At 37.4% G+C, this 27006-nt stretch overlaps 1 protein-coding gene across 3 annotated transcripts; it reads right to left on the bottom strand.

Annotated features, from left to right (window-relative positions):
* Nucleotides 1-3652: 3652 nt before the first annotated feature.
* LOC103499347 (threonine--tRNA ligase, mitochondrial 1) lies at nucleotides 3653-26770 on the bottom strand. 3 transcript variants are annotated; one of them, XM_008462335.3, is made up of 20 exons: nucleotides 26427-26770; nucleotides 26110-26347; nucleotides 25936-25995; nucleotides 25085-25174; nucleotides 19348-19422; nucleotides 19129-19257; nucleotides 18401-18490; nucleotides 18070-18158; nucleotides 17901-17997; nucleotides 17739-17825; nucleotides 7338-7422; nucleotides 6994-7088; nucleotides 6795-6827; nucleotides 6618-6704; nucleotides 5554-5646; nucleotides 5039-5131; nucleotides 4721-4942; nucleotides 4436-4507; nucleotides 4272-4343; nucleotides 3653-4039 (listed from the first exon to the last, which is right to left on the bottom strand). In XM_008462335.3, the coding sequence occupies exons 1-20, from the start codon at nucleotides 26696-26698 to the stop codon at nucleotides 3944-3946; spliced, it is 2175 nt and encodes a 724-aa protein (XP_008460557.1). In that variant the 5' UTR covers nucleotides 26699-26770; the 3' UTR covers nucleotides 3653-3943. The 3 variants fall into 3 exon arrangements, with proteins under 3 accessions (XP_008460557.1, XP_050946817.1, XP_050946818.1); XM_051090860.1 differs by lacking the exon at nucleotides 18401-18490; XM_051090861.1 differs by lacking the exon at nucleotides 3653-4039 and having other exon boundaries at nucleotides 4436-4482.
* Between the last annotated feature and the right edge of the window lie 236 nt (nucleotides 26771-27006).

Raw genomic sequence — 27006 nt, 5'->3', positions numbered from 1 at the left:
ATTCCATAATTCCTTTGGGAAACCTTCCTTCTACAAAGTTGCTGGAAAATTTCTTAACTTTCTTACCTCAAAATTTCAGCCAAGAGCACCACGATATTCATTCAGTAGCCTCCTTGAAGTCACGTCTGCTCAGACTCCTTCCAAAACTGACCTTTCACCATTCTCTCAATTCAAACTCAACTTTTATCTTCTCAAATTTAACTCGCAACCACAACTTAGAACATAGACTCAATTTTTTAAACTTTTAGAAGTAATTTCATCCAAAAAACACGAGTAAATTGAGAGAAATTCCATTCTAAAAATGACCTATTTATACTGAGCCTTGCATGAAAAATTCTTGACACCTCTTGCTTGCCGAAATTTAACCTAGCCATGCAAACAACACGAGGAATCCTCTTAGCCGACTTACCATCTTGCCAACTTCACTCAAAACGCCCAACCAAAATGTCTTGCTAACCTCCTTAGTGTTGGTTGCAAGCCTCATCTCGCGTACCTATGCCACCACGCCTACTATTCCATGCCTCTCTAAACTCTAATCAAGCTTCCTCATGTAGCCAAGAACAAGACTTGAAGATTAAGTGTTATTATGCAATTAAGATGTTTCGTGAGATGAAAGATTAGGCGTAAAAAAAGTAAGGAAACTTTCCAGAAATTTTCTAAGTTTTGTAATGGGCCATGTGTAGAGATTAAGTTAAGCATGCTTAAATTAAACCTTAAGACTACACGTGCAGCACTAAAAGTAGGAGCTGGCAAGATGTCAAGAGTTTAAGCATGACTAAGCTTGTTTAAAGAGTAGTATAAATAGAGGATGAGATCAGAATGTTAAGGGTTATTATTCTGAAATTTTGAATAGAAAAAGATTAACTGTTGAAGTGTTGCCAAAGTGTCTACGAGAGAAGAAGAAGAAGAGAAGCAGTTCAAGATTGAGTAACGAAGTAGTGTGAGTGTTTTCTTCAAAACGTTTTTATGTTAAAAGCTTTCTTGTAAAGTCTTTATAGATTTAAAACAATGATATCTCTATAAATGTTTCTAAAGGAATGTATAAGAAAAGCTTATGCTATGTTTCAAAGTATTTTTTTATGTGTTCCAATGTTTATGAAATGGTGTTCAAACCATTGGTCTATTTCCTATCAATGACCTAACTTTTATGTGCACATAAGGAGTAAAGGCAGCCCATGTAGAAAAGGACTATATGGTGAAGTGAAACTGGCCAATGTAGAAAAAAACTGAATTGTGTTTAGCAGCCTGAACAATAAGATCAAATCAAAATATTCCTGAATGTTGTTGCTACAGTAGTCTAAATGTGAAGTAATGAGACTTAGCATGAAAAATGATTCAGGATTCTTGGCAAAAGGAATGATCGTTGACTAATGAGTGTTTATGCAAAATGTTGAACGTGTATGATTTGTTATGCGAAATGATGTATTTATATGAAAAGGTGAATTTATGTGATTTGATGTTTGATGAAATGATGTTTACAAAAGATATTTTGCGAAAAGGATTTTTTAACAACCTCACTAAGTCTGTTGACTTATGTTATGAAGTTTTATGTTCCAAGAATCGGGCGTTTAGGCCAAGTAAGGAAAGGGTGAGCAACGGACTTGGGAGAGAAGGCTGCTAGGCGTTTTGATTTTAAGTTTAAGTGTTGTTCTTGTATTTTTATCTAAGTGTTGTAAAGTATTGTAATCGCATGATTTAAGTAATAAAGACTAAGTTTGACTTACTTCTTGTGTTAGGTGTTTATATCGCTTCAAGAGTAATATTTATGTTAACTATAAGATATTAGGCGTTTAAGCAAGGCTTAAGAACTTCAAGATTGAGTGTCTTTGGCATTTAGCAAGTCAAGAATACTCAAGTTATACCACGTTACTTGGCAAGAAAGGGTGTGTTGGGCGGGCTGTGACATTGACGGCCACGCTCGCAACTCAAGCTTGTCGTTGACCCTTATCTACATCCTCTTTGGCCACCCACCAAGCCCAAAACGCCTAGTGTGTTGACTTAGCCAAATTCCTACTTTCCCACCTTAACTTTACTTAAAACTAACCTTTCAAACCCTTTGAAAAATTCAAGTTTCTTGGGCTTTGGAGTTTACAGATGTGACATCTGAGGTGCGTGAGGCAAGCACACGGTGAAGCATTTTGATGGCTCATATTTATAGAAACTATTTATTACTCGTGATTTATTCAACATGTTTAGAATTTAAAACCAATCACTCATGGAACTTTAGCTCATGTTTTACAAAAATGTTCTTTTACTTTCCAGATAGAGTTCATTGACACAGCGCCTGACTTCGACTGCCTATCTACTAATGTCATTTTGAGTTCATAGAGAATATGTATTGTCCAATAGTATCTTTCTGTCTGTACATGAGTTTGTGTTAATAAGTACTAGATGTGGGTTGTTTGGAGGCTGTAATAGTGTTGTATAACTTTGGAGTTCAGTACTATGTGTTCATGTCTATATCAAACTCATAGTTGTGTTTTCGGTTGTCACTATAAGTATTTATATATATTTGTGATAATTTGTTGATGTTTTAGTTTCACTTGTCTGATGTGTTAGTACAATTTTAGTCCTAGTAAGCAAGTATCATTGAGTAGGAGGGTGATATATGCTGACATCACGTCGTCTCTTAAGCTGAAAATAGGTGGTCTGGGAGTGAGTATGATAAATAGGTTTTAAGTTGTATGCTTGGGTGCTTAACCATTTTAGGGCAATTACTATGTTCACATACAAAAATTGCTGTTATTGATGTTGAGTTACTCCACAACAAACCCTCTATGCTAAGGTTTTTTGTAGTACCTTTACAAGCATGTTTTAATTATTTAAAATTAGTCGATCATAGTGCTTCCTACTCATCGTTTCAAAAAGTAGTTTTTAGGTAGTGATCATGATCTTTTTCTAACATACTGTAGCAAGTTTGCTTCCCTATCTTTTGTCGCTTGTACAAATAACCATGCATTTTGAGTTCGCATTTACTTGAACGGGAATTGGTTTGTATGTCCCATAGAGGGTTTGATGCATGTTTGTCAATGTCATAACAATAGGACGATACTTGTTGGCTTCACACTTTCTTGGAATCCAAAGAAGAGAGTTTGAGAAGAGTGTGACAACTATGGCAACCAATTGACTGCTTATAGAATGTCAAATTATTCGGTGGCAAAATGTATAAAAATAAACGTAACTAACTCTATTCAGTAACTATTTTTTCTTTCCTAAATACAATTATTACATTCTCAACCAAACTCTGAAAACAAAAATAATTTTTTTGAAAGTTGCTGTTCTCTAAGTTTTAAATTTTAACTATTTTTCAAAACTTCGGTAACATTTAGATAAAAGAGGAAATTTAAAGTGATAGTAGTATATAGACTAGATTTTCAAAAACAAAATGATTACCAAATAGTCCTCCGTAATTTATTTGCTAACTTATTACTCTTTAATAACACACCCCATGAAAGGGCACCGGTCACCAACCTAATTAAAAAGTACAAATAGATAAATAAATAAAACAGATTCAAAATATTAGAAATCTGTAAATGCAGGATTTAAATGTCTAGGTGCCCTACGTTCAAAAACACTGGAAAAGTTAATGAGCACCAAAAACAAAGTTTTATTGGTGAGTTCCGAAATACTATTTATGGTAAAATTTGTGCAATTCCAGTAACTGCATTTGTTTATTAGGATTTGAATTTCGTTGAAATTAATAAGTTCAGAAGCTGTTTGTTTACATTGTTTCATGAAAATGTAGGGTTTTGCCCTTAACAGTATTGATGATTTGAGGGGAAAAACTACTGAAAAGCAATACAAACTCAAACTTACCCATGAGAATTTGTAAGGATCGAGTTCCCCTTGAAAAATCACCCTCTGTATTGTTTAAAAAGAAAAATCGATTAACCTAAATAAATTTGGTAGTTACGGCCTTTGTTTGCCTCGGAAATAAATTTTATTAATGAAAAGCTGCAACTTCTTCCTTGAAGTGGTTGAGCAAGCTCTCAACACTCATCACTGAATGATCAGCCTTATCTCTCACTCGAACACTCACCTGCCAAGAACTCAAATACTTAGATACCGTTTAAAAAGATAATTACAAAAATAATATAATAAATTCAACCGATCTAAAAACTTCTTTAAAAAAATTTCAATTTAAAAAAGGAAAATGTGATGAGGGACGGAGCAATAGAAGAAAAAATAAGTAGGAACAATAAATAGGCTAATATCTTGTTTTCTACAAAGACAACAAATTTTACTCAAATTTAAAGATTTGATGGAAAAACCTGTCCAGTGTTGGCCTCCTCCTCACCAACAACCAGTATGTAGTTATATTGTGCCAACTGTGCTTCTCGTACCTGCAAGAAATTACATATAGCGATTACAAAATACACAAACTTAAACACAAAATCATGAAAGAATTATAAGGGCAAAAGTAGGTTGGACTCACTTTCTTCTGGATCTTTCTGTCTGTCACATCCACATCAACAAAATAACCTGCATGATGAATTAGATCACGCACCTACAAAACAGCAATGGTCTGTAAACACGTACTATAACATTATAGGAAACAAGACACGTGGCATACTCAATTCTTATGGAAATGAATTTCTTACTAAGTAGTTCCTTGGCGCATCATTGCCGAAAATTTTTAATACTAACATTGACTTAGAAAAGCAGATGGAAATGTGAAAAAATCAATCCAATAGATTAAATACTTCATAACATGCGCTACCTTCATTGCATAGGACTGGGATTTCTCTGATACAGGGCAAACAATTGCTTGACGTGGACTGAGCCAAAAAGGCCACTTCCCCTTGTAGTGCTCCAACAAAATAGCAAACATCCGCTCGACAGAACCTAAGATAGCTCTGTGAATCATAACTGGGCGTTCCCTCTTAGCCTCGTCCTCTGCAGAGTAATACAATTCAAAACGTGTCGGAAGTTGGAAGTCCAGCTGCAAATTAATATTCAAAATTTGTATTATATTTCTGCTGTTGCATTAAGCACAAGTAACCAACAAGGGAACAGATTAGGAATATAAGCACAATACCTGGAGGGTTGCACACTGAAATTTCCTTTTCAATGCATCAGATACACTAATATCTATCTTTGGTCCATAAAATGCACCATCACCTTCATCGATCTGTATCATATGCATTACAAGTAGGCAGGTGTAAGACTTCAAAAAAAAAACCATGCAAGATGTAAAGAGCTAAAAAAAGTAAACAGATTATATACATATAAAATATAAATCTATAAAATATATAAATATCGTGTGTCGCTGCTTCTGTTCAGGTTAGTTATTATTCATTAATATCAATTCAATTGTAAAAATATTATTAAATAGCATGAGAAGTCGATTCAATTGACGTTCTAATAAAAGCTAAACTAATCTAATTTTTATTTGTTATTATAAAATAAATTATTGCGAGAAATGATATTAATCCCGAATAATAAAGAAAAAAGATAAGTTCATTTATTTTATAAACTATTGCTTTTTAATTAAAAACTATAGGGTTCTTTAAATTGAAGAACTTTAAGTAGGTTCAACCATATTAGAAGTACCTGCCAGGGTTTCCCAAATTCATTCAGTGCTTCTGTAAGTGCAGCTTCAGCCTTCTCCCACGTTTCCAAATCACCAAGGTATTTCTCAGGCCTCTGCAGCATAATAATAAATATTTATAACAAAATGGAGAGATAATATTCGAAGCAAACACTCTTACAAGTAAAGAATAAAAAAGCACATGGATTGAGAGTTGAGCAAAGAGCAACGATGTCTCTCTGATTCCGCAAACTCTAATTTCTTTCTGTGTCAAAACTGCACGCAAGAGTCTTGATTTAAATCTCAAACGAAAAAGTTTACAACATCGTGTCAGTTCTTAATCTTTGGAGATTGATGGTTCATGATCGGAGTTGAGAGGATGGGGTGACCAAAGATAAACCGGAAGTTGAGATCATTGAGTTTAGAGAGAGAGAGCCATTCTTTTTTTACTAATCACCTTTGTCGACAAAGATTTCATGTTTTCATTTTAAGATTTAGCATATACAACAAAGATCAGATGATAGTGCATGAAAATGTCACTCAAGTGCAGAAATGATGGGTTATAATCATCAAGCCTAAAGGTTTCATGTTTTCAATACCCACAAAGTTAGGCATTATAGACAGTATTATTTCGAACAAGAAAGAAAAGAAGTCAACGTTTCTAATATATTTTCACTCCTGAGTTACAAGAAAACAACAATAAGTTCTAACAAGACACAAATTTAATAAATAGGTGAATGATCGAGGAAAAGTGGAAGGCATCCTAACTAACCAAAAAAATACTGCTGGAATTCAAGTCAAATGAGAGTAAAAATGAACGAATGTAATTAAAATTCTTTTAATTATTAAATATATGTCTTGTCACCAATTCCCCATAGAAATAGAATTTTTTAATTAAAAAAAAACAATTTCATTGATATATAAAATTGCAAATGGGGAGGGGGACGGAAGCCCCAAGCAAAAGAAGTTGGAAAAGATATCTCCAATTGGTCAAAAGGGAATCAATACTATATGAATTGAAGAATTTAAACAACTTACACTCAGAGATAACGATGAAAGTAATATGCTCAAATATTGAACTACATACCGTAGATAGCTTCAGCTCAAATGTGAACCCAAAAATGTTATAAGCATATTTGATGAATTCTAAGACGGCCCTTACTTCATCTTTTATCTATAAAATGAACACAAGACAACAACAGAGAAGCAAATCTTAATAGTTTCACAAGCAATATTGTCAGTATATCAATTAAATAATACTAACCTGGGACTCCCTGCAAAAAATGTGAGCGTCATCCTGCAAAAAAGTTGGACCTTGATAAGTAGATGTACACATGCAAATCCTGAAACAATTCACATACCTTAAGGACCAAGGTAGAGAGACAGCACAAAACTAGACTATGAGATACTGAAAATATTATATTCTAGCACAGTTCTATGTAAACACCAGGATCTAGAAATACCTGTTGAAACCTTCTCACACGAGTCAATCCAGTCAATGCCCCACTAGCCTCATTGCGATGCAGAACCCCAAAATCAGCCAATCGAAGAGGAAGTTCTGCAGATCAAAAGGCATCAAAAGGATGAAATGACCGATTGAGAGGATCCCGGAATAAATAAATTTTTAAAAAAATAAAATAAAAATAAAAAAAACAGCTAAAAATGTGGGTGCTAATTCAATGAACATAACTAAAATGCGAAGATTTGAAGTGGGTGCTAATTCAACTGCCGTTGCACACTGACTAGGAGAGTTTCAAAAAAGAAAAATAACAGCTTTACATAATTGCAAGAATGCACGTGAACTTACCCCTATATGAACGAACTCTATGCTGGAACATCAAACAGTGACCAGGACAATTCATTGGTTTCAATCCAAATTCCTGCTTCTCTATCTGTCCAATAATTTAAAAATGAGCTCAAACCAAGCATTCCATGGCCATATATGGGACGATTAATTCACTCTGCCAAAATATGTGAAGAAATTCATACTGAAGAATATCACACATGCTCACACAGTTTGCAGAACCCATGGATTGCAATTTAAAAATGAAAAAGTAACCATGTAACCAGTAGTTCTTGTTTCTTCAACAAAAGCTAATACCAGAAGGATAGATAAGATTTGAGTTAAAAGGAATAGAGTACAACAAATGGACAAGATAGTGTTAGATTTTTTATTCATAGAAAAAATATTCATGGAAAACTGAGCATAATTACAAGAAAATAATAAAACAAAATATTGTGGTTTTTCTCTCCGTTCTTGAGTTTCCACGTAAACCGATGTGTGTCCTTTGTCTCTACTTTCAATATGGTCTCAGAGTGGGACATTAAGTACACCCTAGAAACCAAAGAAAACACAACCAATGATGGAAATCAAACAGAGGAGATAGCCGACAATTTTAGTGTCGCCGTTGCCACCGCCGTCGATGCTTTGATGAGTGCTGCCATGGATGAATGGTTCTGCAGCCTTAAAAAAACGCCGGAAAATTAATTCCCATTAAACCTATCGTCATCCGCACTGCGGAAAACCCCTCACGCACCGTCGCTGGACCACCACACGCCTATATTCCTCCCCACGCCCCGATTTGTGTACTGCCACCTAATTCCGACCGGCAACTACCGGTTCTGCCGTTAAATTTGAATACCCTATCACCCACTGACCTAAGCTATCATCTCGATGTTAAGAATACTCAAATTCACTCAACATTTAAGGTTGGTAAACCTTCGGCACGTTCAAACCCTAACGTGCAAGCTTCATCGAGAATAGCTCAACAGCAATTGGAAGGGCTTCGACAACAAATTACAACACTTAGGGCTAACTTAGGGACAACATCCAATACTTCTGCACTAATGTATTTTGAGAATCCAGTAACCTCGTTCCTTACTTTATCCTCTCCTTATGTGACTAATTTTTCAGGGGACAAGTTGAATGGCAATAACTATTTTTCATGGTCTCAGTCAATGAAGATGGTCCTTGAAGGACGACATAAATTTGGTTTTCTGACAGAAGAAATACCTCGCCTCCACCAGGCGGCCCACAAGAACGATACTGGAAGACAAAGAACTCTATTCTTCGATCCATATTGATCAACAATATGGAAACCCAGATTGGCAAGCCGTTACTATTTGCTACAACAGTCAAAGACATTTGGGACACGACTCAGACACTTTACTCCAAACGTCAGAATGTCTCTCGCTTATATACGCTAAGGAAGCATATTCATGAATGCAAGCAAGGAGTCATGGATGTCACATCCTTTTCTAATAAGCTTTCTCTTATCTGGCAGGAAATGAACCTATGCAGAGAACTAATCTGGAGAGATCCCAGTGATGGTTTGCAATACAATAGAATAGAAGAGATTGACAGGATTTATGACTTTCTTGTTGGTCTTAATCCTGAGTTTGATGTAGTTCGAGGGCGTATACTAGGCCAGAGACTGATTCCCTCTCTGATGGAAGTCTATTCTGAAATCCACCTCAAGGAAGATTGCACAAGTGCAATGAATACTTATGCAACTCCTACTCTATTGACTCTACTATTTTTAGTGTGAAGTCCTCTACCAGTGGCAATGACAAGCACAATGGAAAACCAATTCCTATCTGTGAGCATTGCAAAAAACAATGAAATACCAAAGAACAATGTTGGAAGTTACATGGTCGTCCCCCAAGAGGTAAGAAACGGCATCCCAGCAACAAATAGAACTCAGGGCAGGTGTATGTGAGTGAGTCTATTGGACCTTCTCAACCACCTGATTCACACAAAAACCAGATTGATCACAATCCCGCTACTTTAGGTGCCATTGTCCAAACTAGTATACCTCGATCCTTCTGTCTTATTAGTGTTGATGGAAAGAACCCCTAGATTCTGGATTCTGGTGCCATAGATCATTTAACCGGGTCCTCTGAACATTTTGTGTCTTATATTCCTAGTATTGGCAATGAAACAATTAGAATAGCGGATGGCTTCTTGGCCTCATTGTTGGAAAGGGGAAGATTTCTCCACGTGCAGGGCTCTTCTTAAATAATGTTTTGCATGTGTCCAGACTGGCTTATAATTTGCTTTCTATAAGCAAGATTACTCATGAGCTAAACCGCAAAGCAATATTCTTACCTAATTCTGTCTCTTTTTAGGACTTTAGCTAGGGGAAGATGATTAGTACTGCCCGACATAGTAGGGGACTCTACCTCCTTGATGATGATACCTCTTCTAGTAGCATTTCTAGGACTAGTTTTTTATCTTCTTATTTTACTACCTCTGAGCAAGAATGTATGTTGTCGCATTTTCAGTTAGGCCACCCTAATTTATAATATTATGAAACATTTATTTCCTCATCTCTTCTCTAAAATTGATGTGTTTACCTTATCTTGTGATGTATGAATTCGGGCAGAACATCGGGTTTATTTGCCATCACAACCATACAAACCAACACATCCTTTCACTCTTGTTCATAGTGATGTTTTAGGACCATCCAAGATAACAACCTCATCTGGAAAACGGTAGTTCATCACCTTTATTGATGATCATACCCGTCTTACCTAGGTCTTTATTATCTCTGACAAATCTGAGGTCACCTCTGTCTTTCAAGACTTCTATAACACCGTAGAAACGCAGTTCAATACAAAGATTGCTATTTTGAGGAGTGACAATGGTCGAAAGTTCCAAAATCACACCTCAATGAATTTTTGTCTTCCAAAGGCATTGTCCACCAAAGTTCTTGCGCCTACACCTCCAACAAAATGGAGTAGCCAAGTGCAAAAACCGTTACCTTTTGGAAGTCGCCCGTTCCCTTATGTTGTCTACATCCCTTCCTTCCTATGTCTGAGGTGATGCTATTCTAACTGCAGCCCATCTTATCAACCGAATGTCTTCTCGTGTCCTTCATCTCTAGACACCCTTAGAGTGTCTTAAAGAGTCATATCCCTCTACCCGCCTCATCTTTGATGTTCCTATTTGGGTTTTCAAGTGCACAGCCTATGTTCATAACCATGGCCCTAACCCGTCTAAGTTTACTCTCCGACTTAGGCATGTGTTTTTATTGGTTACCCTCTACATCAACGAGGCTATAAATGCATTCATCCATCTTCCCGTAAATACTGTCTCCATGGATGTTACCTTTCTCGAAGATCGTCCTTTCTTTGTCGTTAGCCATCTTCGGGGGAGAGTGAACTGTAAACAATTTTGTGATCATATTTGTAAGCAAACCTTGAGGACAAGGTGATTTGAAGGGTCGGGCAATGATAGATACCTAGATTAGTATAGGGCAGGGGTATAAGAGTAATTAGATATTTAGGTAGTTACATGGGAGTATGGTTATAAATAAGAAGTTGATGAGGGAAGAAGGGGGAGGGGATTTTTGTTGTTGAGTGAAGTCTGCAACATTCCTCGAAAGAAAGGGAAGGTAGAGAGATGGGGTTCCTTTTAATTGTTCTTGATTTTCTGCAATTTTATTACAGTTCGTTGTTCAAGCATTGAATCATCAGTCCTTTCTCTATAATTTTCATACTATATCAATATACAATTGGTGTTCTATCAAATTGGTATCAAAGCATCGAACCTGGGAAAACAGAGGGAAATGGCTAAGAAGTTCGAAGAAACTTTGAGGTTCTTGGCAAAGGAGATTGATCAGAGGGAGATTCAAATTGAGGAAAACCAACAGCAGTTGTTAAAGTTGGTTGAAATGATGGAAAAGGAAGAAGCGAAAAGGAGAGAAATCGAAGAAGATTCTCTAATGAAATATATTGAAGGCATGATTCATGAGAAATATACGACGGGAGAAAAAGAAGATTCATCCAGTCGAATAAAGATGAATGAGAATAAGGTAGAGCAAGGTGAAGCATCCATACTTGAAATAATTGAGGGATCGAAGACGAGCAAGAAGATTACTAAGAAGTTAGAGGATCAAGCTGAGAAACAAAAATAAATATCGATGACGAAGAGCACAGTCCACGGAGAAAGGACATCGACAAAAAGAACCAAGAACGAAGTACAAACAAAGAAAATAGAAATTGAAGAGAAGGTGAGTGATTGAAACAAGTTCAGAATAAAAATTGAAGAGAGAGAACGATCGAAACAAGTTCAAGTTGTCAATGTTTAGTGTAAGTAGTTCTGTTGGGAGCACTTTAGATGGTTATCAATCACCGGAGGAATACGATGCATTCAAGGATGGGTTGGAATTGCGACAGAGGTTATTGCATTTCAAATCAGTGAGGGAAGTAGATGTCGGTGGACGATCCTTGTCAATAAAACAGGAAACGATTAGGAAAGGTTGGCAAGAATTACTGATGAGATCCAAAACGAAGACTAACGAAGAAAAAGTTGTTGCTTAAGAAACAGAAAATGGTTGGTTGCGATGGAGAATGAAGAGGTCCGAAGTTGTCCGATGGAAAAAGAAGACGTCGACAATCGTCAGGATGCGAAGGAGAAAGAAAACGTCGGCAAGTGATGATCTACGATTGTCCAAGAAACTGATTTGGAATTAGGGTGAATCGCATGGAGAAGTTGCCCACATGATGCTACCGACGATGTGGCAAAAAGTGATGGGAAAAAAGGTTAGGGCAAGAGAAATAAACCCTAAAATCTTGGGTCTTACTATAAGTAGGCTTCAACTTATTCTAAATAAACCATCATGTTGTAGATGAAATGAGTGGTGAGTTCCAAAAAATGGGAGAGAAGAAAAATGTGCCTAAAGGAGGGTTCCAAAAATGAGACGGGCGGCAATATGATTTTGGTCTTTATTATGGGGCTTAATTGATTATAGGCCTAACCCATGGGAGAAGAGTTTGAAAATTAAATACTTGGTGATGATATGCATATGGTTAAGTAGGATAAAGTGTTTGGAAAAAAAAAAAAAAAGAAGAAGATTCAAGAACATTGAGTTGATATATGGGCTGAAGGAAAATTATTTTGAGTTATGAGCCGAAGGAAAATTATTCTGAGCCATGAGCTAAAGTCAATAGACCTTATTGGTGCCAAGAATCTTTTTTTTTCTTTTTTTGAAGCTAAGGGGAAAATTTCTTTCTACCACTGGGTATGGTTGGTGATTAAAAAAAAAAGTCAATTTTGTGATCATATTTGTAAGCTCACCTTGAGGACAAGGTGTTTTGAAGGGTCGGGTAATGTTAGATACCTAGATTAGTATAGGGCAGGGGTATAAGAGTAATTAGATATTTAGGTAGTTACATGGGAGTATGGTCACAAATAAAAAGTTGATGAGGGAAGATGGGGGAGGGGATTTTTTGGTTGAGGAAGTCTACAACATTCCTTGAAAGAAAAGAAGGGCAGAGAGATAGGGTTCCTTTTAATTGTTCTTGATTTTCTGCAATTTTATTACAGTTCGTTGTTCAAGGATTGAATCATCAGTCCTTTCTTTGCAATTTTCATACTATATCAATATACAGTTGGTGTTCTATCAAGAGTCTAACTCTAACTGGATGATATCCTAAGAGTCTATCAGTCCTACTCTCATTACCATACCAAGCCCAGATCCTCATTACACAATCCTACCTACGAATCATGTTGCTTGAAAAACCTACTATAGGAGGAATCTTAGAAAGGAAGTCGGGTCTCCTGCTAAGTCGCCGGCTCCAGTCCAAGACTCCGAACCTCCTCGAGATCAAGGTATGGAAAATCCTACTGAATCTTGTACTAATAATTCGATAAGTGAGAATGACAGAACTGATGTTCTTCTTAAAAATGTGGAAGAAAAGAATAGTGGTGATGAGACTGAGGTCAGAACAGAAACCAGTAACAATAAAGCAGATTAAGGTCATATAGGAAAACTTAATGAATATGATTCCTCTCTTGACATTCCCATTGCTCTGAGAAAAGGTACCAGGTCATGTATTAAGCATCCCATTTGCAACTATGTTTCCTATGATAATCTCTCTCCATAGTTCAGTGCCCTTACTTTCCTGACTCTACCATAATACCGAAAAATATCTACACTGTTTTAAAGTGTCTTGAATGGAAGAGATGAAATCTCTTTGTGCTCTACCCAAGGGACACAAACTGTGGATGCAAATGGGTGTTCTCTCTCAAATACAAAGCAAATAGTACTCTTGATAGACACAAGGTAAAGGGATTTACTCAAACCTATGGTATTAACTATTCAAAAACTTTTTCTCCAGTTGCTAAGTTGAATACTGTTAAAGTCCTGCTATCTATTGCTGTGAACAAAGATTGACCTCTATACTAGCTGGATGTTAAGAATGTCTTTCTGAATGTCATCCCGAGCAAACACAAACGAAATTGCAACAAATCAAGGATCCATCTTCCATTGCTCCAATTCGCAATGACACTCTCCTGTTTGGTAAGTATGATGAGAAGATGCTACTAAAGCTTAAGGATGTCATTAGGCTATTCAAATGGTGTTCAGGGCAGAAAGTAAATTGGGAGAAATCAACCCTTAGCAGTGCCAATGTGGTTGAGGATGACTTGGTTCAAACAACAAATCTTTTAGGTTACAAGGCGAAAAAGCTACCGTTTTTATATTTAGGTTTCCCCTTGTGAGGCTACCCTTGGCAAAAGGAGTTTTGGCAACAAGTTATAGATCAAATCGACAAGAAATTAGATAGATGGAAAAGATATAACATCTCTAGAGGTGGTAGACATACCTCGTGCAATTCAATTCTGGCTAGTCTTCCCACCTACTATCTATCCTTGTTTTCAATCCCTGAAAATGTGGCTGCCACTTTGGAGAAAATCATGAGGAACTTCTTTCAAGAAGGTTATACTGGTAGCACTGACGGATTTATGTAAGGGCCAGCAGAGGCACGTGCCCTCCTCACATTATCGGATTTTGTATTTTAATATTAATTTTGAAGTGTTAGATTACAATATATATTAAATAATGCTTAATTTGAAATAAAAAATGGTTGTAGTGTAGTGGTTGTGCCCCCACAGTTGTGGCTTCGAGTCCTACCTTTCCAAGTTTCAATATTTGAACTTTTTTAGTGTGTTTATTATATAGTACCCCTTATATCAAATTTCTGCATCCACCACTGGCTAGTAGCAAAATTAACCACCTTGTAAATTTGAACAAGGTCTCATCACCTTTAAAAGATGGGGGTCTCGGCTTAGGTGAAATTGAAGTTCATAACACTACTTTACTCGCTAAGTAGGGATGGAGATTCTCAATGGAAAAATTAGCTCTTTAGAGGCAAATAATTAGAAGCATCCATGGTAAAGAGACTTTTGACTGGTTTACAAAAGGAAAGTCCGATAACAGTCTAAGGAGTCCTTGGGTAAGCATTACTAGAGTTTGGAGGTCAGTGGACTCATTAGCCTTATTTAAACTCAGCAACGATCGTAGAATCGATTTTTGAACAAATCTTTGGGTTGGTACCTCCCCTTTTAAAGAACAATTAGAATCACTCTTTTGCCCAACGATTCGTGTAAAAAATTTATAGAAACATTTCAGACTTGTAAGATTTAGGTAAAGGAAAGACTGAATGCAATTTAGGTAAGGATCTCGGACAGTCTTGAGGAATCCTAAGCAAGACTGAAGACAGAAGGTTCATCTCGTGACAATCTCTATCTCGGTGCTTGCTTGGGCCGAGACGAAGGACAAAATGCTTAAGAGGTGTGATCTTAGGGAAAATCTCAATGCTTGTCTGGCCGAAATTTGAAGAAAGGAGAGAAATGTAGAGTCTCGAGCAATCTCGGGCCAAGTCCGACTGAGATTGGAAGAAAAGAAGCAAGTCTGAGAAGATCTTAGGCCATCTTGGGCATGAGTCCAGTCGAGATTAAAGGCAGAGAAGGAAATTTAAAGGATCTCGAGGCAATCTCGGGTTGTGTTTGGCCGAGACTAGAGACAAGAAAGGGTCTAGTTAGTGATCTCGAGTTGATCTGGGGCCACTTCTGGCCGAGATCATTAAGAGTTAAGTGTTTGATGGAATTGGAATCCAAATGTTTAGACATACAAAGACTTAGAATTTCAGCAGCTAGCAGCTTAAGGAGGAACTTAAGAAATGACTAATCCAACTTAGGATTAGTATATATAAGATTTCATACAAACCATTCATACGTTTACTCAAATTACTTTCAAGAGATTAGAATTTAAGTCTGATTGTTGCGAAGTGCTGCCGAAGAAAAAAGTCAAGAAAGGTCTTCAAAACTTTGAGGAAAAGAAGTGGAGATCAAAATCAACGAGTGACGTAATGATTTTAAGTTAATTTTCTAAACATGATTTGTTATCAAATGTTTAAAGCATGATTTGATGATTGAATGCTTGAATATATTGATTTATTAAGCTGGTTTTCCAAAGTGTATGTTAGCTAAGCAAGCATATGCTTCAAGCTAAATATCACGCCCACATAGCCAAGTAAGCCTTTGAGAGGTTAGTGCACCAAGCACTATGAATGAATTTGGCAGTGGAAGAAAGTAAGTGCAATAAAGCACTTAGAATTCGTGAAAGGTTAGGCAAGTGAGTGAGAGAGAATTTGGATAATGAGAGAGCTTGAGTGTATAAAAGCCTTGATTCATTCCGAGGCCCATTACAAGTATTTATAGACAAGTATTTATAGGCATTCAAAACCGATCTAGGGCTTTAGAAGGTCGGCATGGGACATTCTAGATGATACAAGGCATTTACCCTTATACAAATGACTCTAGAACATTCTTGACATACCATGCCACTTCCAACCGTCATTGAAGCTCTCTAGATTGTCATGGAAGCTTGTGGACGGGTCTGGATGGTACAAGGCATTTATTATCCCTCCTCTTGTTTGGAAAAATGAATAGTTTCGATGATTATAGATGTTGGTCCATTGATCACCTTGGCCGGTTCACTATTAAGTCTCTTCGGCTCACTTAAAAACTGTCTCCCCGATGAATAAACGTCTTTTTATAGCTATATAAAAATCAAGCAACCCACGGAGAATTAACATCCTGATTTGTATTGTGGTTTTCGGGTCCCTTAACAATTCAGAAATCTTGCAAAAGAAATCCCCTAACAGATGCCCCCTTCCTTCGATTTGTCCTCTATGTATGAAGGCTAATGAGGATCTTCCTCATCTTTTCATCCTACTGCTAGGGTAGGATATTTTCCTTGTTCAACTTTGATTGGGTTTTTGATCGATCCCTAAGCGCTAATGTGTTTCAACTTCTGACGGGCCCGTCTTTATCCAAGAAATCATGTTTAGTATGAAAAAATTTGTCAAAAGCTCTCCTCGCCGAATTACGGTTTGAGCGTAATCAACGAATTTCCCACGATAAAATAAGACCACGCAGGAATTGTTCATTCAGTAGATCGTAATGCAGCAGTTTGTTGCTCCTTAAATAAGGAGTTTGAAATTATTCCATTCAAGACATTTGCCTCAACTGAACTGCGTTTCTCTCAACCTGCATGTTAGTTGCTGATTCAGTTTACAGTTTGCAGATTACTCAGTCTGAAGTTTCTTCACAGCAAACCTCCTTTAGTGTTCTGAAGCCTTGGTGGATTGCTCCATTTTTGCCTTATAATTCTGTGTTTTATGTTAAGTTTTTTTTTTCTTTTGGGCCTTCCTGGTTGTTGATTTTCCTTCTGGTTCTTTATTATCTTCTAGCCCCCCCTTGTATTAAGCTGGACACTATTTAATTTTTGCAAGTTTTGGTTTTGTATGCTCAGGACATGGTGTTTGGTGCTAAGGAGGTGTCAACCTGGTTGAGATGCCCGGGTGCACCTTCTGATCCCCGAGGTTTCCCTATTTTAGACTTCTTTGTTGCTCTCTTTGTATAACTCTCTTGTACTCTGAATTCTTATTAATAAAACGATTTTTGTCTCCGTTTCAAAAATTATTGTGTTAGATACCTAACAATAAGTTGAAAGGAAAGATTTGAATCTCCTTGCAAAATGGGTATGCCCCTTCATGAATGAGGAGATACATTGTGATTCCGTAGAATTGTTGTCACCAGTAAGTACAGTTTTACTAATGGGGATAAGCAGGCAATTTCTTTATAAAGAGGAAGACCTTAGGATGGGAATGATGAGTGAATTACTTTGGTTCATTTAGCTGGAAAAATGTAACAATCCACAAAACTAAACTCACCTTGGGACTTCGATAAGAGTTTTTTTTTTCCTTTTTTGGAGAATTTACACTCTCTAGGAACTTCCATAATTATTATTCTTTTAATATTCAAGTCAATGAAGAGTCTTATATCTTCTCAGGCTATATGGTTCTTTTTTCAAAACAAGTATGCCTCCAATTATTAGATATCATTTCAGGGCCAAACCTCAAATACAAACATATTCTCCTTGTAATTTGAAGCATGCCCAGAAGTTTCCCATAGTTGCATATTGTACATATTTGGTGACAAAACCTGCAGAAAAAACTAAAAAGTGTTACTAAGATACATGGAAATTATTTAACAAGGACCAAGACATTGGGTTTTGACCTCTTCATAACCGCGATCCTTATATTGAGCTCGCATGAAGTCCATCAATTTATTGTAGATTCGAGCCCCATGAGGGAGGAAGAACCAGCTTCCTGGGCTAAAATTGATAAGTGAATTACAAGAACAGTTATATGACATGGGGATGAACGTTGTGTCTTCAAGCACGTACCTGAGTGGATGACAAAAGAAAAGCTCCTGTTTTGTACCCAATAACCTGTGATCATACTTCTTTGCCTCTTCAAGAAAATGAAGGTATTCCTACACAAAGAGATCGATTTCAAAAGAAGGTAACGCCATTTATTTGCAAGGAACAAAAACAACACATATTTGAAACTTAACTTGCCAATTAAAAACTTAACCTTATCAAGTAATACTTGACCTCCCCACTTGTAATCAGATCATCATTTTAAATTTTCATTCATAACCCAATTGCTCAACAAATCCTCATAGAATTAGCAAAATTTACAAGGGCTAATGACACAAAAAACTACCAAAAACACCTTTAAACGCTTTTGATCGGGATATGATATCCCATAAACTCTTTGTAAGCTTTCACGATCTTTATTTCCCCGCCAGTAGGCTGATGATGCCTAAAATTTCAAACTGTCAAGTCTTACAGCATCATAATATATAGACATAAATAAGAAACACTCAACATTCCATTATCGAAAACAAGGAATATATATATAAAGCGATAAGATAAGAACACCTGAGCACTCAAAAATAGGTCTATAATAATACCACACACCCCACTTTCATAGTACTAAAAGAAAAAATGGAGAAGTTCTTACGTAATTTGCACTACAAGGGGCAGTGTGTTGTACAACCGCTCAAAAGCTACAAAATATGTTCTCGTCTCTTTAGAAGTTATATTGTCTTCTTTTATCCAATTCAACTCAAAGATAACTCTAGTAGCACTCTTTCAACGTAATTATGGGTTGCTGTTCAGTCAACTATGATACTAGGACCAATAGGTCAATAAATGGGTTTATGATGCGTGTTGTTAGCATTTCCTTTAAGCCATGAACCGAAGGAAAACTCCGAAAATGCCCCATTAAAATCTCCATGTATACACGAAGATATACCGGACATGTTTCATAATCATTTCTTTATAAACATGTTGTATAATCATGATCACTATAATCTCTTCATGTATGCGCGTATACATGTGTTTTTAAGAACATAGGTAAAATTTTCATTCAACTGTAAATCTCGGTCTAAACATTACCTTAAGACAAGCAAATGCTTTGACAAATGATGTATTTGGTATGTGGGGACCACGACATAAGTCAACCAAGGGCCCACATCTATAAACGGTGATAGTCTTATCTTCTGGCAAGTCATTGATGATTTCAACCTGATAAACATCGTTCAAAAATAGGAACATAAGAACTCCAGTTCTCAATTGTCATATGAAATATAAATTTTTATGACGATATTCAATTGCCTTGAATTTGTTGTCTGAAAACATTTCAAGAGCCTGTTGCCTTGTAACTTCAACGCGCTCAAAAGGTTGTTTCTCCTGAGAATTAAAAAGAAACAGATTAAACCAGTCTCTCCAGTGACATCCAAAAACAAACAGATGGAAGTATTCCGATAGACCCCCAATTAGATTTGTTTACAGCAGAATGAAGAATTAGTTACAGCAGTTAAAATTAGTTATATTAGTTGTAGTAGCACATCACATACTTTTCACATGTGAGTTAGTTAGAGGCCAGCACGATTAGTATAAATACCAAGGGAATTGAGTTGAGAAGGCAGAGAATTTTAGTGAAGAAGTTTTACTGTAATTCCTTGAGAGAGAGGAAGTCAGTAGAGAAAAAAAGGAATTGGGAGTACTCAATTCCCCATTGTAATGTCTTGAATCAATAAAGAAGAGGAAATTCAATATCAAGAAGGATAGAGTTTCATCAAATTGGTATCAGAGCCGACGATCCGAAGCATCAAAATGGTGCAGACACGCATTGAAGAACGTCTGGAGATGATCGATCAAGAAATCGCTGAGATGAAAAGAGAACTAAGCAAAGTGCCTGTGATCGAAATTAGCCTGAGCGAAATATCGAAGAATCTCGAGCTAATGCGACTGCAATCGGAAAAGCAACAGCAAATGTTGTTAACGATGATGGAAACAAATGCGTGGGAACGATCCGCGATGAAACAAAAAACGATAGAAACATCTGCGCGAAATGCCGAAAACGATAAACGAAAAGGGAATGAAGCTTCATCGAGCAAAACAGAGGAATCGAAGCAAAATTTCGGGGACGACCGAAATGAAAGAAAGAGCGAAACCGATGAAAACTACAGTGATCGAAACAAGTTCAAGAAGGTGGAAATGTCTGTGTTCACTAGCGAAGACCCGGATTCATGGCTATTCCGCGCCGAAAGGTACTTTCAAATCCATAAGCTAACCGAGTCTGAAAAAGTGCTCGTATCTACTGTTAGTTTCGACGGCCCAGCGTTAAATTGGTTTAGATCGCAAGAAGAAAGAGATAAATTCACAAGCAGGACGAACCTTAAAGAACGATTGTTAGTGCGATTTAGATTAAGTAAGGACGAAACCATCAGCGCACAATTCTTACGCATCAAACAGGAATCCTCTATAGAAGAATATAGAAACCTGTTCGATAAGCTCGTCGCACCATTATCCGATTTACCAGAACGGGTAGTGGAGGATACTTTTATGAATGGATTGCTACCTTGGATTAGAGCAGAAGTCGCCTTCTGTAGACCGAAGAGTTTAGCCGAAATGATGGAGGTAGCCCAGCTAGTGGAAAACAGAGAGAATTTCACAAGGGAAGCAAATTTAAATGGGTATTCCGACGGGAAAAATTTTGTTCAAACACTTGGAGGAAAGAAGACCACCAACAATACCACTGGAGAAACCAAAGGAAACACCGCATTTCCTATTATAACAATCACCTTGAGGAGCCCTGCCCAAGGTGAAAATCGAAGAGAAGGGACATATAAGCGACTATCGGATGCAGAATTTCAAATCCGAAAGAAAAAAGGTTTATGTTTCAGATACAATGAGAAGTATTCAGTCGATCATAAGTGTAAATGAAGGAGCATCATGAGTTAAGGATGTTTGTAGTAACAAATGATCAAGAAGAACTTGAGATTGTCGATGGAGAAGAAGTAAAAAAGGGAGAGTTGAATAAGATAGAAGTCAAAGGAGATACCACCACCTTTGTTAAACTCTCAATCAACTCAGTGGTAGGCTTGAATGACCCAGGCACTATGAAGGTGAGAGGTAAACTGCGGGACGAAGAAGTGATAATACTAATCAATTGCGGCGCGACCCATAACTTTGTGTCTGAAAAATTAGTCAAGAAATTGCTTATCCAAATTAAAGAGACAGCACACTACGGTGTTATTCTAGGCTCAGGACCTGCTGTCCAAGGTAAAGGAGTTTGTGAAGAGCTGGAAATATGTATGAAGAACTAAGAACTGGACAATTAAAGAAAATGTTTTACCCTTGGAGCTCGGTGGGGTTGATATCATACTAGGTATGCAGTGGCTCCACTCCTTAGGGGTAACTACGGTGGACTGGAAGAACCTATTGCTAACCTCTTCCGTTGAAGGAAAACCTATCAAAAATCAAGGAGATCCAAGCTTGACTAAAGCAAGGGTCAGCCTCAAGAATATGATCAAAGCTTGGGGAGTGGATGACGAAGGTTTCCTCGTTGAATGTCGAGCAGTAGAACTTGTGACACCAGTCAATGACGATTTCCATACGGCAGACATGGAGATTGAGACCGACAGCTCCTTGAGCACGGTGTTGAAACAATTTGAGGATGTGTTCGAATGGCCAGAAAAACTCCCTCCTAGAAGGGAAATAGAACATTAAATACACTTGAAGCAAGAAACCAATCCTATAAACGTAAGGCCTTATCGCTATGGCTTTCAACAGAAGGAAGAAATGGAAAAACTAGTCAAGGAAATGCTGGAATCAGGAGTTATAAGGCCCAGCAACAGCCCTTTCTCCAGTCCTGTCTTACTGGTGAAGAAAAAAGATGGGCGCTTTTGTGAAGATTACAGGGTTGTGAATAACGCAACAATTCCAGATAAATTGCCAATTCCAGTGGTTGAGGAATTATTTGATGAATTAAGTGGGACGGCTGTGTTCTCCAAAATCGACTTAAAGTCAGGGTATCACCAAATTAGAATGGTGGATGAGGACGTTGAAAAAACGGCTTTTAGAACTCACGAGGGCCATTATGAGTTCTTAGTCATGCCTTTTGGGCTAACCAACGCACCAACCACTTTTCAAGCGTTAATGAAAACAATATTTAAGCCCTTTTTTAGAAAATTTGTATTAGTATTTTTTGACGCATACTCATCTACAGTAAAAATATAATCGATCATGGGGAACATATGAGAAAAGTGTTGTCCGTACTAAGAGAACATGAGTTGTACGCGAACAAGAAGAAATGCAGTTTCGCTTAACAAAAAGTGGAATATTTAGGCCATATTATATCCGGAAGAGTTGAAGTAGACCCGGAGAAGATCAAGTCGATTACTAAGTGGCCAAAACCTACAAACATCAAAGAAGTTAGAGGTTTTCTGGGACTCACAGGGTATTATCGACGTTTTGTACAAAACTATGGAGCCATTGCAGCCCCATTAACTCAGTTGTTAAAAAAAAGGAGGATATAAATGGTTTGCTGAAGCCGAGAATGCATTCGAACGGCTTAAAAAGGCAATGTCATCTCTTCCAGTGTTGGCACTACCAGACTTCAGTCAGCCCTTTGAAATAGAAACCGATGCTTCAGGCTACGGTGTTGGTGCAGTACTAATTCAGGCGAAGAGACCAATCGCATACTACAGTCACACATTAGCCTTAAGGGATAGAGCCCGACAAGTGTACGAAAGGGAATTAATGGCTGTAGTATTAGCCGTCCAACGCTGGAAACCCTACTTATTGGGAGGAAAATTCAAGGTGAAAACTGATCAGAAGTCCCTGAAGTTTTTGTTGGAGCAAAGGGTTATCCAACCTCAATATCAAAACTGAATAGCAAAACTCTTGGGGTACTCCTTTGAAGTCGTGTACAAGCCAGGTAATGAAAATCGAGCAGCAGATGCCCTCTCTCGAATACCAGCCGAGACAGAATTAAAAGGCTTGTCTATGTCGGTGATCGTAGACTTGGAATTAATCAAGAAAGAAGTATATCAGGATCCCAAACTCCAGAAATTAATAACAGAATTAAGAGAGTTGAAAGACCAGCAGGACAGCAAATATTCACTCCAGAATGATGTTCTGAAGTATAAGGATAGGTTGGTGATCACCAAAACCTCCTCGTTAATTTCCGCAATTTTAGACACCTATCATAATTCTGTTGTTGGAGGGCATTAAGGGTTTTCACGAACCTACAAAAGGATATCTAGTGACTTATATTGGGAAGGAATGAAAGCAGATATTAAAAGGCATTGCGAGGAATGTTTGATATGCCGAAGAAACAAATCACTAGCCTTATCCCCGGCTGGACTATTAGTACCCTTGGAGATTCCGCAAGCCATTTGGAATGATATATCCATGAACTTTGTGGAAGGTCTACCAAAGGCTAATGGGTTTGAAGTGATTTTGGTAGTGGTGGATAGATTGAGTAAGTACGATCATTTCCTGCCCCTTAAAAATCCCTTTACCGCAAAAGTGGTAGCCGACTTGTTCATAAAGGAAGTTGTGAGATTGCACGGGTTCCCCTTGTCCATTGTATCAGATAGGGACAATCTTTTTGAGTCATTTTTTGCAAGAACTATTTAAAGTATCGGGAACAAAGTTAAACAAGAGCACGGCTTACCACCCTCACACCGATGGGCAGACAAAGGTAGTCAATAGAGGGGTTGAAACCTATCTTAGGTGTTTTTGCAATGAAAAACCAAAGGAATGGGTAAAATGGCTTCCCAGGACCGAGTACTGGTATAATACTACGTTTCAACGGGCCATTGGGATGTCCCCTTTTCAAGTTGTTTACGGCAAAAAACCACCTGCCTTACTATCCTATGGCAGTATGCAATCAAAAAACTCGACAGTTGAAGAGATGTTACAAGAAAGGGATGAGATTTTAAGCGCTCTGCGTGACCATTTACGCCTAGCACAAGAACAGATGAAAGACTATGCTGATCGAAAAAGAAGACATGTAGAATATTGTGTTGGAGATTTCGTCTTTTTAAAGATACGCCCTTATAGACAACTCACCTTGAGGAGAAAGCAAAATGAGAAACTCTCTCCAAAATTTTTTGGCCCTTATAAAATTCTGGAGAAAGTTGGACCTGTGGCCTATAAACTCGAGTTACCACATACTACCAACATTCATCCGGTGTTCCATGTGTCGCAGCTTAAGAAAGTAATCGGGCCACATGAAAATGCACAACCTACAATCCAGCACATTACTGAAAAATTTGAATGGAAATCGGTTCCTGAAGAAGTTTAAGAGTATGGACAAAACAAGGCTGAACAGTGGGAAGTCCTAACCAAATGGGAAGGATTACCATTACATGAGGCAACTTGGGAGTCATATGAGGAAACGCATCGCTTGTACCCCACTCTTCACCTTGAGGACAAGGTGAATCTAAAAGGGGGGAGTAATGATAGACCCCAATTAGATTTGTTTCCAGCCGAAGGAAGAATTAGTTACAGCAGTTGAAATTAGTTATATTAGTTGTAGTAGCACAACATCACATACTTTTCACATGTGAGTTAGTTAGAGGCCAGCACGATTAGTATAAATACTAAGGGAATTGAGTTGAGAAGGCAGAGAATTTTAGTGAAGAAGTTTTACCGTAATTCCTTGAGAGAGAGGAAGTCAGTAGAGAAAAAAAGGAATTGAGTTTACTCAATTCCCCATTGTAATGTCTTGAATCAATAAAGAAGAGGAAATTCAATATCAAGAAGGATAGAGTTTCATCATATTCCTCCAACATTAAGTATCCTTTGAAATGATGACATTTCATGCATGAAACTAGATTATTAAATACTTCATCGGGAAAGGAAGAAAATTAATACCGCTAATCACTCAATGAATAGATACTATATGTAAAGCGCTGGCAAAGAAGAGAAAAACATATGCTCTATGAGTTTCTAATTAATCAGATATTTCATGAATAGATAAAAAAATATGCATTTATAGAAAAAAATATGCTCTATGGTTCAAATTCCTTGCCAAGAGATTTAGAGAAAACAATACCGATACAGCTTTCATGGCACCAGTTTCAATTTGCTTGAAGTGATCATCATTCAAGCCTAAATCATCATAAAAAGCATCATAATAGAATCCCTGTCATCAACATCCAACTAATCAATAAGGAAACTTTACTACAAGCATAAAAGCTAAGGTAGTCAAATACAACATTAAAACTTTATCACCCTTGATATAGGCAATGTTCGATTGAGGAACTCAACTTAATTTCTAAATGGCTCTGTTGTTAAGCTATCCTATTGAAACTAAAAGCTTCCTACAAGATTTATAGGGTGACATATCTTTTACGGTTCATTAAATGTGGTCAGGTGCGTTATGCCATACTTCCCTAGACTAAATCATATGTAAGAAGCTTGTTGTGGATGTTTAATCCTTAAAGAGGGGGATGGTAAGGTACAAGAAATGATTCTGGTAAAATAAATTGCTCGGTTCAAATTTCATTGATCACACTTCATCACTACTAGCCAGGAACACATCAGAGGAGGGTTCATCTAAATCAAAGAGAAGAAGGTTATAGGTCCCTCAAGATTCGAGAGTTCTACAACTTTTTCTTCCGAAGATGTGGATCTTTCATCCAAGAAGACCCTTGTTTCGGCCTGTGATGTCCAAAATTTTATAAAATTCTTGACCCATTTTTTACTATGGGAGAATATCCATCCTCCATTTCTATTGTTTTTTAGGGTTCAATGGCATCCACTGACCTACGGGTCAAGTGGATATGCATTAACGACTTGAGATATATGCTCATGTTTGGCTTCTGTCCTCCATTTCCATTGCTTAATTGTTTAATTCTTTAGCTAATGATATTTAAATTGTCGCAAAAGAAAAAATATATTTACCTCTCCTCTAGTGGTACAGGGTCCAATGCAAAGCTTGCAACCATACTCCATCTCAAGCGACTAAACCCAGGAAAGAGAAAAAAGTATAAATAAATAAATAAATAAAACAGGGTTACGGTTCTAGTTAATGAGCTCAGATAGACTGCACCAGAATAGATTTGGAGGACTATCAACCTGACCGAGTATATGAGCGCTTGAATGCCAGAAAGTATCGCGCCCTTCGTCGCTGTCAAAGGTGAACAGTTTAAGTTCACAATCGTTCTCCAGCGGCCTGCTCATGTCCCATAAAACTCCATCAACTTGAGCAATCAAAGCGTTTGCAGCTAAACTTTTGGAGATTTCTTTTGCTACATCTAACGGTGTGGTTTTCCATTTCTGACCCTCCTTCATCGTCCCATCAGGCAAGGTGATCCTAAAAGGAAAATAATCAAATATAAGAAACGGAATTGATAAAACCAAGCATAGTCAAAAAATTGGCACATATTACTAACTTGATGGGATGAGAGGGAAGAGAAGAACGATCAGCGAGTAGCTGTGCTTGGATTGACTGAAAAAGTTGAATGCGTTTGGGAATGGTGGTACTGAGGTAGGTCTCGTCTTTGGGGTGTTTGGCCGCCATGAATGCAGCTTGAGTGTTGTGGAGTTGGTTGTGCAGAAGGCGGAGGAAAGTGGAAGAGAGGAAGTGATTGGAGTATGGAACTGTTTTACGGCGGCAGTGAAAGGAAATGAGAAACTTCGCCTTCCAGATTTTCCCACACAGCATATGCAGCTTTGTCTACGGCGGCTGTGGTATTTTTGCGTACACCATCTGCAGTTTAAACCTAATCAATATTTTGGACGATAATGCCCTTTCAATTGGAATTACTAATTGAGGGTTTGCCTTGAAAAGCCTCGCTCCTGACTTCTTTTCTTTTCTTACTATTGCAACTTTGGAAATTTATCTTTGTGAATATGTTATATTTCCCTTTGAGATGAAGAGTCACTCATTTCCGATCAATTATTCCTATTGTTATTGTGTTTGAAGAATGAGCAAAGTTTAGGTTGAAGGTGTTTTATAACTCTAAGAAAAAG

Source organism: Cucumis melo, chromosome 10 (genome assembly GCF_025177605.1).
Source record: "Cucumis melo cultivar AY chromosome 10, USDA_Cmelo_AY_1.0, whole genome shotgun sequence".
NCBI lineage: Eukaryota > Viridiplantae > Streptophyta > Magnoliopsida > Cucurbitales > Cucurbitaceae > Cucumis > Cucumis melo.
The sequence above is the reverse complement of the archived record's forward strand: the minus strand, read 5'-3'. Positions and strand labels throughout refer to the sequence as shown.